The 14,930-nt window shown below is 33.2% G+C and overlaps 1 protein-coding gene across 1 annotated transcript; it reads left to right on the top strand.

Annotated features, from left to right (window-relative positions):
• Positions 1-3,082: 3,082 nt before the first annotated feature.
• Positions 3,083-14,923, top strand: LOC128554377 (guanylate-binding protein 2-like). The gene is made up of 6 exons (XM_053535662.1): positions 3,083-3,500; positions 3,717-3,991; positions 4,259-4,480; positions 11,976-12,072; positions 14,279-14,355; positions 14,867-14,923. The coding sequence occupies exons 1-6, from the start codon at positions 3,083-3,085 to the stop codon at positions 14,921-14,923; spliced, it is 1,146 nt and encodes a 381-aa protein (XP_053391637.1).
• The last annotated feature ends 7 nt before the right edge of the window (positions 14,924-14,930 follow it).

The raw sequence follows: 14,930 nt of genomic DNA, 5'->3' as shown, positions 1-14,930 counted from the left end.
CAATAATGTTTGATTTTCTAACAATGTCTTAAAAGCACTTTTCAGTTGTGCCAGAAACGACTTACATTCATACGGTTTATATCAGTTGATCTTAAGAAAAAGAATGTATGCAAATGTATGCAGAGCGTTTCTATATCTATTAAACAAAATGTTTGTGTCTCTATCTTTTCAAGGTTAGGCATATTTCAAAAGCCAATGTGTTTGATAAGCACTTCAGACGACGACAATAAAACATTACAACTTAAAGAGAAGCCTTTGAAGGAAATTGAACAAATAGATTTGCCTATGGTAATAGTTGCAGTTGCGGGCCTGTACCGGACTGGAAAATCTTATCTTATGAACTGCTTAGCCGGACAAACATCGGGTACCTATATTTCAAGTTTATTGCTAATTATCACATTAGCTATCTGTATGAACCGTGTGGCGGTTGAAAAAGTTTTCCCCGTACTTGGATTCAGTGTTGTTATATTTTCTGGTCCTTTGGGATCCGGGAGTCCATTCAATGTCTTTGTAATAGAGTTCCGCTTAAGCTGGTGCTAGGGGCGTGAGGAGTGTTGCACTTTCCGCTGTCTCTCATGGAGAGACTCAATCAAACCAGTCAGCTATTATTTTGTTTGGTTGCTTTCTGTGTTCTCCAAAGGATCTTCTTATACATTGTAGATTCTATTATCTGAATGTTAGTTAAACTTTTACCTGAAAATGTATCTTAATTGCCTTAGCAGACATTTACGTTTCAATATGTGCAATGATTTTTTATAAGAAAAATCAATATATACTGTACCATTGTATAGGATTCCCTCTTGGAAACACATCCGAATCAAAAACGAAAGGGATATGGGCCTGGTGCAGGATTCATCCAAAAACTGATAATCACGTGTTGTTACTGCTAGATACCGAAGGCCTTGGTGATATTGCAAAGGTATTTCCAATATATTCTATGCATTTATCAATGATGTACATTCTATATCGGTATGTATTTCGATGTTTAAAAGAATAATCTTCCAATCAAGATTCAAAATTCAACGATTTACTGCCTAATTTTTAAATCATGAACAGCTAAATATTGAAGTAAATCATTACGTTTTTCATCATTCCAGGTTTTACTTTTTATACAAAAAATGTATAGTTCGTATAACATGAACCAAAGCTTGATAGGGAGATATCTGCCACAACATTATACAACGGGTGGCTAATCTGTCGGTCATAGTTTTATATCTTGACAATTCATCTAATCGTATTGAAGAGTTTCCTTTAAAATTAAGTAAGACCTGGTTATGTATATACCAGTTACACGACCGCACACAACGCTTTCTGTGAATTTATTATTTTGACGGTATTTCATTGTATTTATTTGACATCCTTATAAGATTCATTTAGACAAATCAAAGTCTTGGTAAATTTACCTATACAGCATGCTATAAACACAAACGGCAATGGTATAAGATGTCGTTCAGTAAGTTTGTGTATGTGTATTATGTTTGGTATAAGCTTATTCATCTACTTAGTTCTAAACAAGGCTTGAAAATCTATTATTTTCATGTTTGTGTAATACTCTATTGGAATACTTATCAACACAGTTCTTTCCGCATTAATGCTTCTTTCAGGGAGATGCAGACCATGACACCAAGATATTTACAATTGCGGCATTATTGTGCAACGTGCTGGTTTACAACATGATGTCAGCTTTTAATCAGGATGCCATCGAAAAACTAACGTATCCTTTTCTGATTGCAGTATTATGTTTCAAGTTTGGACGTTCAAATACAGTCAAGTGGACAGATGATTTATTTTTGTGACAACGGAATAACATGTAGTTTTCAACTCACCCCTTCAGATATATAAGTGGAATTATTGGCATTATAACGTTTTCATTAGTCTAAGATATATAATCTCGATTTCTACCAGACAATTTTACCGATGATACAACAAAATATCTCATTCGTACGACTTAATAACTCACTCTTCCACGCCCTCATTCACAGCTTTAGATCTTTGCTTTTTGTTGAAACAATTAAAAACAAAACTTAACAATAATTACTTCTGCAATTATTCGCTTATAGACAGTGTCATATTACTATTGCTGATAGATTTAACACAAAACAAGTAAGTGCATTTCGTTTGTGTCGTCCGATGTCTAAACATTTTTTATTTATCAGCCGGCCACATGTATGCTGCAGAATGGCAATTTTTACAAATCTCTTGCACAATAGATCGACATTACTAAATATGATATGAATAAACGAATAATTGTCTTAATTTATAAAAATTAAAATCAAATCTTAAAGAGCTCTAAGCATAACTACATTCTGGCCGAATTCGTTTAATTATGACCATATGAATGCAACAAGTTACATCTCGTTATGTGGTAGCAAGAAAAAGTATGCGGGGATGGATGTTTTAGTCTGTTGTAGGAACGAGTTAGAATCTCGCGGCCACGAATATCTAACATCAAAAGGACCGAGTTATTATTTCGGGGACCGAAGTCGACCAGTTATTACCAGCTGCGTTACAAGTTGCAGCTCGTGATTTATTTATATGAATCAAAAATAAAAAGTGCAAATGATTCATTTCCTTCTACATATTTGTCTTCCACCATTATGTTGGTGCCTGAATAGAAATGTTGCGACTAATTTGATTAGAATGTAGATATATTCACAATTAATGTAATCTTTTTCAAGAAAATAGTTTACATAAGGAAATTAATCATATTACCATCCGAAAAAAAACGCAAATAAAATAAAATCAGATGTCCAAGTTGAAAATTCGTTTAGTTTTGGATGCATCAACTTAGATTGATCAATGAATAGATTATAGCAATAGGAATTGGTTTCACTTTGATAATGTAGACTGCATGCTTGTTTTAATAATGCCAACAAAAAGTCGCATGAACAGTTGACAAACAGTGATGATATGCAAATCTAGATAATGCCTTTTAACTAAAAAAATCCTGCAAATCAACCATACAACTTTGGAAGGGCCAATCACTTTGAAAAACAGTCAAGACGTATGTATGTTTGCAAGAATAGTTTAGATATATCATGTGCCTTTGATTTCTTAACGAGTTATCAGGTTCATAACAGAAATGTCGAAAAACATAATCTTTGCTTGTGAAGAGAATGCCGATGAAAAGTTTGACTTAATCTTGCCAACATTTGTGCTCTGTTTGCGAGATTTCATTTTAGATTCAGAGAAAGATGGTCAAGTGTTGACAGCTGACGAGTACCTTGAGGACTGTTTACAGCTAAAACCCATGCCTCCCAATGGTAAAAAGGATGTTGAAAAGTACAATCGACCAAGAGAATGTATCAGAAAGTATTTTCCAAAGCGGAAGTGTTTTACTTTTGACAGGCCTGGATATAAAAGTGATATGAAGAGACTGGAGACAGCCAAAGCAGACGAATTATTTGACGACTTTCTTAAAGAAACAGAACAATTTCTCAGCTATGTTTACAATTGCAAACCTAAAGTGTTGCTTAGTAGCAAACCCGTGAGGGGTAAAAGTAAGAGATTATCAAATATTCCTACTATCCAGACATTCCATGTTCATTTTATTTACAGATTCACTTTTAACAGTCTCTGTTTCTTATCTTAGTTGAATATTTAATCACTGAAACCTAGTTACTTATATCTGGTTCTCAGAATTTGATGCCATATACACATATATTGTATTAAAACACATTTTTGTAATATTTACACATGTTTGCATTGTATTTCAGTGTTTGTCACGCTTGCAACGTCATATATAAAGGCAATTAGTAATGGTGCTGTACCGGACGTAGATGACGCCTTTCAGACTGTTGCAAAAATTGAAAATGAACGAATGGCAATAGAAGCAGTCAAAGACTTCTCGGTTAGGGTACAGGACATAGAGTTACCTGTGCTTCATATTCACGAATTCGATAAGATATACGGGGACATTCAAAATGCGTCGTTGGCACATTTTCGATCAGAGGCATTGTTTGAGTCGGAGCAGTTTGAAAAGGAAGCACTTGTTAGTAAGATTTTGATATTCGTACCAGATATCATAAGATGGTAGAACTTTCAGTTTGGTCTTTTAAAAGAACTGCATTTGTTCTTCTTTCGCATTGACAAAAAAGTAACAAAGAGAAAAAATTGCCAACTGTCATCTGAATTTGTCGGTTGTTTTATGATGTTTATTGCTTCAGTTAAAAAGAAATTTGATAACCTAGACTCCCTTGCTCACGACTATTTAGATTTAGACATGTATTGAAATTGCAAGTTTTCATATTTTTAATAGGTAAAAATGGAAAACATATGGAATCTGACTAAGAAACAGAACTGCGAATTAGTAAGAAACTATTGCCTCACGCAACTTAAAAAGATATTCGGCGATGTTGTTGGAGAGAAAAAGGCCAAAGAGATTTACTTTGCAGCCGGAGGATACGAAGAATACAAGTGTGACATTGGAAAAGTAAAAAATACATACAATTTAAAGATGCAAGGAATTGACGAATATGAAGTAAGTTATCACCTAAATGAAATTAGTAGTTGAAATTAGCTTAGACGAGTGTTATCGCATAATTTGTGCCGCCATGTTTTCAAAACTTTAGTATCGCTAATATACGTTGTATACAAATTTCGCAGCCAGAATTTCATACAGGGTACCATATTACCCATAGCCTGTAATGTAAAATAGTTTGAACTAATACATGCAGAAGATTTTTAACTTTACATATATGATATTTTTCAGAATAGCAACTGTAATATCGCCTACGTGACAGATAAAAATGTTCTGAAACCGCGAGTTATGAAACTTTTCAATGTTCTTTTCAATATCAATGATTTTGCAATTTTTATTAAATTTGATCCAAAAATATATTCGTTTTTGTACTTTTATTCATATCTTTCCCAAACATTTAAATCAATATTGTTTCTTAAGAATGTAAGAACATTTTTTTCTACAGTAATGACTTCTTTCATACTTTGGGAAATTTGTTTCAAAGACTTGTAAGAACAGAAAAAGCATCGGTCAAAGCAATAGTTTCCGAAAGTTGATATATCAGCTGCCACTATTGTTCATGTAGCATCCATTCAAATTTGAAGGTGCTCTGCTTATCGAGTTTAAACAAAACATAGAACGAACGGAAAGAACGTGCTGTCAAGTTCCACTTTTCATAAAAGGTTAAGCATAACTAAATACGACCGCAACGAATATTTCAGTTATTCCATAAATATTTTTGCATTACTTTTAGTTAACATGTCTACGATTATTTCTTTTAATAGCAGTGGTCTTTTACAATCATTCCCCTCAGATATTTTAATACATGATGTTTTCCTTAAAATAAATGTACATCGGGATTTTTATTCCCCGTGCCCAAATATTACCTTAAAGTCAGTTTAACACGCCCCTCCCCACACCCCGTTAGTGCTGCTAAAATCCAAGCTCCCAGTTCTCAGATAAAGAAACAGTATTTACAGCCACATCAGGGGTACTTCTTTTTGTAAGTGCATGAAAAACTGCCACGTCTTAATTTTATTTTATGCCCTGTACATAATGTTTTGTTTCATCCGTCTTATCTTTATGGTTACGTCCAGGTTTTTTTGTCTCTGTTATTATCACTTCAAGTGGCATATGCATATCCCGACCTTTCGTTATGTCTTTGTATTAAGATGGTGTGATATATATATCATTATTTCATTAGGTTCATTAGTCTTTTCGTACTTTTATCCCCAAAGCATGACAATTACGCCAGGCAGTATAAGCGAGTAAAACGGTTTATTTCCACATTCATTTCTTCAGCACGACGGATTAACACTCCGCTGTTTCGATTTTCGTTATTTGATTTTTCTACTCTTTTACTACTGAAATTTAAACTTAATTCCAGCTTCATCCTCTGGACCGGTGGACTGCTATTTTCCGGTGCACGTATATAGTTTACATCGGTTGTAGGAAAATTAATCAGGAATTAATTCAAATAATGCTCATTTCAATACGCACGGAGCAACGTACTGTCATTAAAGATCCACAACTGTCTCGTAAAAAATACTTCCCTCACCCCAACCAGTCACACTCTCTCTTTTCCAACTCACCCCTGCACATGAACGTCACGAAGAAAATTCTGATTATACAGTTGTATTAAAACAACAAAATGACAGGTGGACAATTTAAGCCCCTCTCCGCGTTAATTTTACTTTTAGATATATATATCATTTCTTTGAAAATGTTTTAAAAGCTTTTTATTCAGTCAATATTTTCACAATATTAAGACAGCTAAAATATATTACAATGTAGAAACAAATTGTTTTGTAAACGTAAATACATTTACAAGCAATATAAATCACGATGATAAAACATCAATCTACGATGGTGGAAAGTCGGAACCACGAAAATGCATATTTATGTAAACGTTTATCACGACATATCCAGACTTTTTTACCTGGCTGCCAGTTTCGGTCGATATCACGGATCTTTCTCAGAACTATGATGACTTCCGGTTACGGCCTTGTTAACTGCTGGAAAGGTCAGAATGAACTAATTGTCCGTAAATGTTGCTGATGGAGTAGGCCCCCTGGTCCCTGTTCATCACTGGTTTGCTGCTCGCCAAAAATCAGATGGCTTCCTTTACTTGCCTAACTCTCTGGTTATCCTTCCTATCGATTACTTTTGCCCCCTCCAAGTCAATTACATGGTTGGTTCTTGATGTGATTGGTTATTGCATTCTTATTATGTTCAATTTATTTGTGTTTTCTGTGTTTTTTTCTTACTGTTCTAATGTAACGGTTGCTCTTTCTTGCGTTCTGATAATCTAGTTCTAAATTTTCTACCGGTCTCTCCAACATATAAGAAATACGGCATATGAACAGCCATGTGTCCCACCATACTCTTAGTAATATATTAGTATATCCCAAGGAAAAATCAGCCCAGAAAACATCTGTGGGTGTGTATACAGCACCAGTTGCAAGAATTGTGAAAGCGTATATGTTGGAGGGACCGGTAGAGAAAGTTTGGAACTAGATAATCAGAGTACAAGAAAGACTCATTAAGCGTACCAGCTGTTTACACTAGATCAGAAAGAAAGAACTCAGAGAAAACATATAATAGAGTTATAATCGATCACACATCAAGAACCAAACATGTAATTGACTGAGAGGGGGCAAATGTAATCGAGTGGGAGGACAACCAGAGAGCTGGGCAAGTGAAGGAAGCCAGGGGGCCTACTCCTTTAGCACTATTTACGGACAATTAGTTAAATCTGACCTGACCAGCAGTGAACAAGTCCGTAACCGGAAGTCGTCATTGTTCTGAGGAAGAGCGGTGATATCGATCGAAACTGTCAGCCAGGTAAATACATTTCTGGCGTTGTCATGATAAACGTTATCAAAAACTACATCTACTATCCTGATGAACCTCATTAACGATCCACGAAACTATATGTTTCGTTACTACGAATTTTCAACATCGCAGTTACCTTGTTTCGAGCTCACATTATGCGGCTTTGACTCTAACGAGACACCGTAAAATGCAAACGAAACCATTTTTTTTTCTTTTTAAGTTTTACGGAACATTTAACAACTTACGCATCTAGCTTATACTCATATAGTGAACAGCAAAAGAAACTATCCAGATGTATAACTTGTATATTTTGAAATAAAAAAATTGACATATTTCTTCATACCAAAATTACACTTGAAGATCTTCATGTGCTATATCTTCTGCGCGTCAGTTGCATTGTAACATTTCAATTGAGCGCTGGCGCTAAATTTGATTCAGTCGTGTGGTGCAACTAACAATATTTTTTAAACGTTCTGCTGTTTTTTGAGTTAGTCAATTATCAATATTTCCAACGACAATAAAATTTCACAAAGAAAATTGTTAATTACAGGCGCACGTGAATTTCGTGCAAAACGGCTATTGTGGGACTACTGAATTCACGGTTGATTGATTTTTTTTTTCAGATTTTACACGTGAAGTTCTTCAAGTGTAATGTGATATGGAAAACACAAGTGATTTATAAATTAAAGAATTTAAATTAGAAATAACCCAGTTATAAAACTGGATAGTTTCTTTTGCTGTGGAGTATATTTGTAATGTTTGATAGGTTTCTTTTGTTAGCAAAAAGCACTCCCTTTGGGATATATGTTTTTATTTTGTGTCTTTGCACGCAAGTGTAACATCTCTGGAGAGCTAAAACCTTTTAACAAAGTATGTTGTTTAAACTAGAAAAAATGTTAAATGAATAAATCTGTTCACAGCAACAGCTTCTGTACAACAAATAAATGCAGTTTGCCCGCGGTGCTTTGTCAGATTATGTGCTATACATGTATTCGAAATCAGCGTTTGTAATAAAGTTAGATAAACTGGATAAATTAATACATGGTTACATGTTTATAGTTACACAAGGATTTTTTCGGATGTATTTACTTTGGCGATTAAAAGTCAGCGTCATGTGCTTATGTTAAAAAAAAAATATTTTTCTTTTTTTATGTTTTACGTTTCATCAGTTCCGAGGGCGGTATACCTCAGTATTTCTTTAGGAAGCCTGATCGGTTAGAATCCGCTTCTTAAGGAAATTACCTAATAAACTATGCATGGCATATATGTCGACCCAAAATGTGTTTACAAATCGTAAAATAATTAGCTCATTATGTAAACCATTCTTTACGCATAGATAATACCGACCTTTAATTGAATTTTATGCAGGTACATGTACTTGTTAAAATAAAAATGTTTTGTATGTCTGTCATGAACATCGATAATGATTCTACATATACATTGTTTTATGATTAATTTGCGAGAAAAATAATTTTAACTCTGATCAACGTGACTTTAACATTGAATGATTTTATTGCGCAGTTACAATGGACTCGTTGGGTTAAATTCTACGTAAAACGGATTAAAAATGAGCTTGATCATAGAAAACCTATTTAATTTCGCCATTTTCTGTTTTACTGGGTTGGGGTTAAAATTTTGTAATTCAACGCAACGGTTGTAGGATGTCGATTTTGTCGCATTTCATTTTCATATATCAATTACAAAAAAGAGGAGATACAGAAAGAAATACTCAATTGTGCTGTCGTTTAATTTGGAGGTAGTGGTAGCGTAATGTAATTTTACGAAAAAATAAACTCGATGACCAAATAATTTTATTCCTTTCATCAAAAAGAAAACACATTTAAACACCAAGTTAGTTTTCTGTCAATATCTTTCGTTTGGGTTTTTCATGAAACAAGACAAGGAAGCAAACTTTTTATTCAAAACTCAATGTCTTATTTGTCGCAACAGCGTCACTTTAAAGCTACTCAGCAGGACAGTTTTGGTAAATTTTAGCATAAATTGTATATATGACACTTGAAAATGATAAAACGGGTGAAAAGAAAAGTTAGCTATTGATAAAAATGCAAGAAGAATTTCAAGTGTTGCAACCGTTTACTACCTTCTGAAAAATAAGTTTGATTATTATGAGCATTTCCTGCAAAAGTTTTATGTCAACAAATGTGTACCAATAATTTTAAACATTTCAGTGCACTCATTATTTTATAGATTTTAATAAATAGAAATTATTTTTCGCATAAAATTTGTAGTTACGTTACTTTAACGTTAATCAAATATTGAGTTTATATTAAAATGATCTGCATAATTTTGACACAACTTTAAAGAGAATGTTATATAAAAATATGATATCGATACTTGTTGACTTAAAAGAACAATTTGTAAAATCCGTCTGACGGACGTAAAGTCACGATTCATGAAATTGGTTTCAGAAATATCATCAATATAAGATACGCAATAAAAGAGGAAAATGCTGAATTTTATTTTTAACAAAGTGTGGAAACGGAACCCAATAACTTCATCTTGGGCGAATTCCGTCTTAAGACGAACTGTTTCCGTTCCCAGTTGTTTTGTCTGCGCTCACATGCTGACATCGTTTAAGGTTTAATATAATAATAAATCTTTTACAAAATAAAACTTATAATGTCCACATTAACGAAGCCTTCTGATTGTCAGTAAAAGAATGAAAATTCAATGTTTCTCTGAAAGACAGATTCTTTTGTTTGTAGCAACGTATTTCATGTTTGACTAAAAATAGTTACAAACAAATAAGTGTAACATACATTGGCTTCGATTTGTAAAATATGCACGCAAAAGTGTTACTCTCCTCTTAGTTTCGTCTCTTGTTCACCTTTATCAGTGATAGCCCAAATATACATAATAATATAGTATTTTCCTCTGGTCATATTTTCTGAAATACTGTTATCAACATTTCATAGATCACAAAATATTTATAGCACAACTTAATCAGACATAAAACAAAAATCTAAAGGCAGTACTTGCATGTTTATTGTGAATCTCTGGTTACTTCTGTTCACATTGGTTGATATACATAAATTATGCCACTCAAAAGTCTAGGACACTATGCATTCACTGAGGCGCATAATTATACAAGAATACACATCTCTATAAATGTTCTGACTGAAATAGAAAATGAGGCTGTTTAGAATGGGAGATAATCCAATACTTTTTATTTATATCTGAAATAGTAGAGACACATTTACTTCCCCTTATTATAGATAATGCGTTGCTATAATACATGTACCGAATTATCATTATAGTTTAATCTACTAAAATTTGATAGAAAAGAATAATTGTAAACAGATAAAAGAGCATAACACGGAATAAAAGGAAATTGCTTTTTTTTACAATTTCATAACAAAAATGTATTTTACCTAGAATATACGAAGTACTACTCCCCTAGGCGTCGGCGTCAGCCTACGTACCTTGAATAACGTTTTGGTGCATTTTTACTTATTATAATATCTGTTTTTACTTGATTGATTTGTAGTCATTCCTCATCATCACCAACATCTTATGACAGTGAGCATAAGTCTCACACAGATATTTCATGGATTATCCCCCTTTTGCTTAGAATTTCAGATTAGCGTTTCGATGTATTGTCTCTGTAAGACGGGTTTCGTATGAACTTAAAATACGTGTCATACACCATCACTCACATGGCTTAAGATACATATTATGCCTAACTAAAAAGTCGAATTTTGTTATTTGACTCATGGTTTCGAGCGCAACTTTTGTATGATGTCACAACATTATGAAGTCATATTTTATGTCATAGATTTATGATGTCATTGCTGAGTTATTAATGAGCTTATTCGTATTTTACTTACCTGCACATGTCAGTATGACTTTTTATCCTAATTATATGTTTGATATGTTTTTTACAACCGTTTGGCTCTGAAATAATTCGCACACATGTAATAGATTAGATGTAGAATCTATAGAAAACATCACCTCATCATATTTTATCGAAAATTCATATAGATCTATAGGCTGTATGCTATATCTTTATAAAGCAATTAGTGCAAGTCGTGTTAAAATTATCCACAATGATCAATAAACTTTGTCTTCGGTTTTCAAAAATATGTTATTTTTGACAAACTAACAATAAAAAAAAAGATTACACAATATGCTATGGCACACAACAAACATAGACATGTAACAGTGCAAACATCCGACAACACGTTCTAAAGGAAGAAATCTTGGAATAAAAAAAGAAATCAACTACGAGTAGTTTATAAGGCATTGTCTCCTTATTCTTAATATATCTATGAAACTGGAGCGTCAAAAGTATGCACCTTATGTGAGGCCAATACATATCATATCCAGGTGTTACAAAATATCATTGAGCATTTCATTGCTCTTTGTTCTGTCTTGATGCATTGCATTCAGTTGGTTAAGCATTGCGAATTATGGTTTAACAAAAGTTTATTTTCTTCTATAATAGATATAGTTTAATGTCACATATGGCGACATTCCTGCTCTCATGATGGAAAGCCGTCTATCAATTTCATAAAAGTGAACATTATCTGAAGCTGTTTTGGTAAAACAATCTTTGTTGAATTGAAGTGGGACCTGGCAACATGTGAACAAAAATCATTTAAAATCACATGAAACGTCAAACGAATGCTGGTACTGATGACATTATATTTTGTATTTTAAGTTCACACGTGTACTGAATGAGTTTTTCGAAGGAGAAGCTGATTACGAAAGTAAGGTAATGATGAAGGACAAGAAATTTGCAGAAGAGAACAGGAAAAGTAAGACAAATACATTTTGTAAATCTGCTTATAATCATTAGGCTGAGCTATACTAGTATCATTGCATATAAATTAACAGTCAAACCTATAGTATGTGAAACCTGTACAAAGAAACATCTGGGGTTTAAACGCATTTAAAGCACGCCAGCCTCGCACATACCCTATTTTCAATAAGAGAAACAGCAGTAAATATACTGTAAAATCGTATACGCTTATAATAATTTTAGTGACACATTTATGCGCCTATTTTTTTATATGCGCTTATACTTAAGTAAAAACTATGCGCTTATATTTGATATGCGCTTATAGACAAGCCGTGTGTGTCTATTATTGATATATTAGGACAATGTTTTCCTAAGTTAAGAAAACGAAAGTTAAACATGGTCATGACGTGCGCAGTGAACTACTTCGGAATCTTTTTATTGCATAGGTCTACAGTATCTATACATAATGAAAGCATAATGAACTACATCATTTGCAAATAATGTTCAATCTCCCGGAAAGTTCAATCATTTTTAATACCAAGATTGTAGCATTTTATCCATATTTTTTTCACAGATTTACAAAAATATGACAAACTGCTATAACAACGCAAACTTTTCTGGTATTCAAACTTTTACTTTCATTTACTGAAAAAATATTCTATTCAAAAAGCATGATTATCGTAAACAATTATCTTTTTCTCAGATAATAGTCGTTTAAATAATTTAACACCCTTCGGCTATTCAGCAGGTAAGAACATTTGTCACCTGTATTTATGGTAAACAATTATTAAGGTATAATACAGTTAATTACGTCTTTTTGCTGCATCTGTTGTTTGATATCGGATATGCGCCTACTTTCGAGGTAAAATTATGGTAAGGGCATTACATGCGCTTATTATCCCATACAGAATTACGGTAAGGCCGTATGCGCTTACTTTTGATATGCGCTTATATTCGAAAATGCGCTTATTTACCAGATTCTACAATATTTAATCCCCCGTTGAGAAAGGCCCTATTATAGTGACAAAAAAACTGGATTGTCAAAAATGAAACATGTTATCATACCGAAGGATATTCCTCCGGCCAATAATCGATAGCGGTCAGATTTTCTATATAGAAATAAGAAGGGGATATACACATTTTACTTAATAACAAAACTACTAAAAATAAGAAACCTTAGGTGCAAAAATAGTATCAAAGTTCAACATTTGATTCATCACATGGTATTTTTAAATAAAATTTTATCTTTATTTTTGATTCGTCCATAACATGATATTAATGCCATCATTTCGTCATTTTTCCCTTCTATTTTCCATATAAAATGTGTAAAAATCTTACACATGCGTTTCTTAAAAGCAATTTTTTGTATAAAACCATTGATATGAAAGCTTAGGTGCAAGTACTTTCCTACTCTCATTGAATTTATCTTTTGATTGATATTTATTTCATTTTTGTGAAATAAAGATTTGATTCGTTCTCGGACGGTTTATTTTCACTAATTTGGAAGAAAAATTAACTTCAGCGCGAAGTTGTTGTTGTAGTATTATATGCAGACGATATTATTATGCCGCGTGAACATGCGGTATTGTGATCCAAAGGTTAAAGTAATGATTTAATCAGTTAAAGGTCCAATACTAAGGAAAGTGAACATTTTAATTTCTTTTAAAAAGCACAGAAACTATTTCATTTTATTGGAAAATGAAAGTTGGTATGTAGTAATTCGAAATAAATCGCAGTATATGTACAATTATTTTTCTATGAAGTATGAAGAAAGTTAAAAAGACCTGGGGGGTCATTCTGTCGATTCATTGAAATTTCAACATAATACACATACATTTCTTTGAGTTCCAAAGACCTTCTGTAAATTTTGACCTGCCAATCTTCATTATTTAGTGTCTTGCAGAAGTCTATGCACTGGCTATGAAAAAAATTGCCAACTCACTTTCCCTTAGTAATGGACCTTTAAGTTTATTTGTGTTTTAATGTTTTATTCGTGTAAGTTTTATTTAATGTAATTTTACTTCGCTAGTAATTAATTTTGTGTTAATATCACAAATGAACAACATATGAAATTCAATTAAATATTGCAATGAATATTTCGGGTCTAAAAAGAAAGAGATGCCCATTTCTTCTTATGTTGTTGTTTTCACCGTATTTCATATACATTGTACATTTAAATATCAGTTTCAATTATGCCAATTATGTCAATTAAACATTTAAAGAGAAAGATTTTTTATCGGCCCTTGGATCACAAATGCGACTTGTCGGTATTTTGTCTACTCAGTTACAGTGCAAACAGGTAAAACAGACAGTTGTGACAGGTTTGTTTTCTCAATTTTGTGAACACCAAAGTACTCAACAATTTGTCTGAAGTCGGATGACCCATAGCTTAATTTTTTAGGGCACGACGCATCAAAGCAAAATTCTCTCCTTCCATCCAATTTTGTATAATCTTGGAAAAAAGCATAACGGCCTTTAACACGTTCACTGTAGGGGAGCCCACGTGACCAGAAGGTAAGGTACGGAGCCAAATTTGTAAACAGAACATCTCGATTCAGGTAAGATATTTGGTCGTTACTTTGTTAATACTCGAATTTCATGAAATTAAAATGATAGCATTCTCTTTAAAAGTTATAGACAAGCACTTGGTGCGTGCTTGTAAAGAAGCGATATTGATTTGGCCCGATTTGCAAAATATGCAACGGCTTACTATCCGACCAGGGATACCTAACGGTGACGTCATATTGTGTTTACTTTCCAGTGTTTACCTTATATAGTTCTAGGTTATCATTATGTTTCTTTACCTTTAGTCTGCACGGTTACATAGCCCAGAGGATAACGGCGGTGTCGTAGTAACCGGAAAGTAGCCAGTTC

Source organism: Mercenaria mercenaria, unplaced genomic scaffold (assembly GCF_021730395.1).
Source record: "Mercenaria mercenaria strain notata unplaced genomic scaffold, MADL_Memer_1 contig_4986, whole genome shotgun sequence".
NCBI classification, from domain to species: Eukaryota; Metazoa; Mollusca; class Bivalvia; order Venerida; family Veneridae; genus Mercenaria; species Mercenaria mercenaria.
The sequence above is the reverse complement of the archived record's forward strand: the minus strand, read 5'-3'. Positions and strand labels throughout refer to the sequence as shown.

Bases quoted from the DNA above. Each gene is read 5' to 3' on its own strand.
- LOC128554377 (XM_053535662.1), top strand. From the start codon at position 3,083: ATGTCGAAAAACATAATCTTTGCTTGTGAAGAGAATGCCGATGAAAAG. The intron at 4,481-11,975 runs GTAAGTTATCAC...TTGTATTTTAAG, and splicing joins AAGGAATTGACGAATATGAA to TTCACACGTGTACTGAATGA. The intron at 14,356-14,866 runs GTAAAACAGACA...CTTTACCTTTAG, and splicing joins CTCAGTTACAGTGCAAACAG to TCTGCACGGTTACATAGCCC.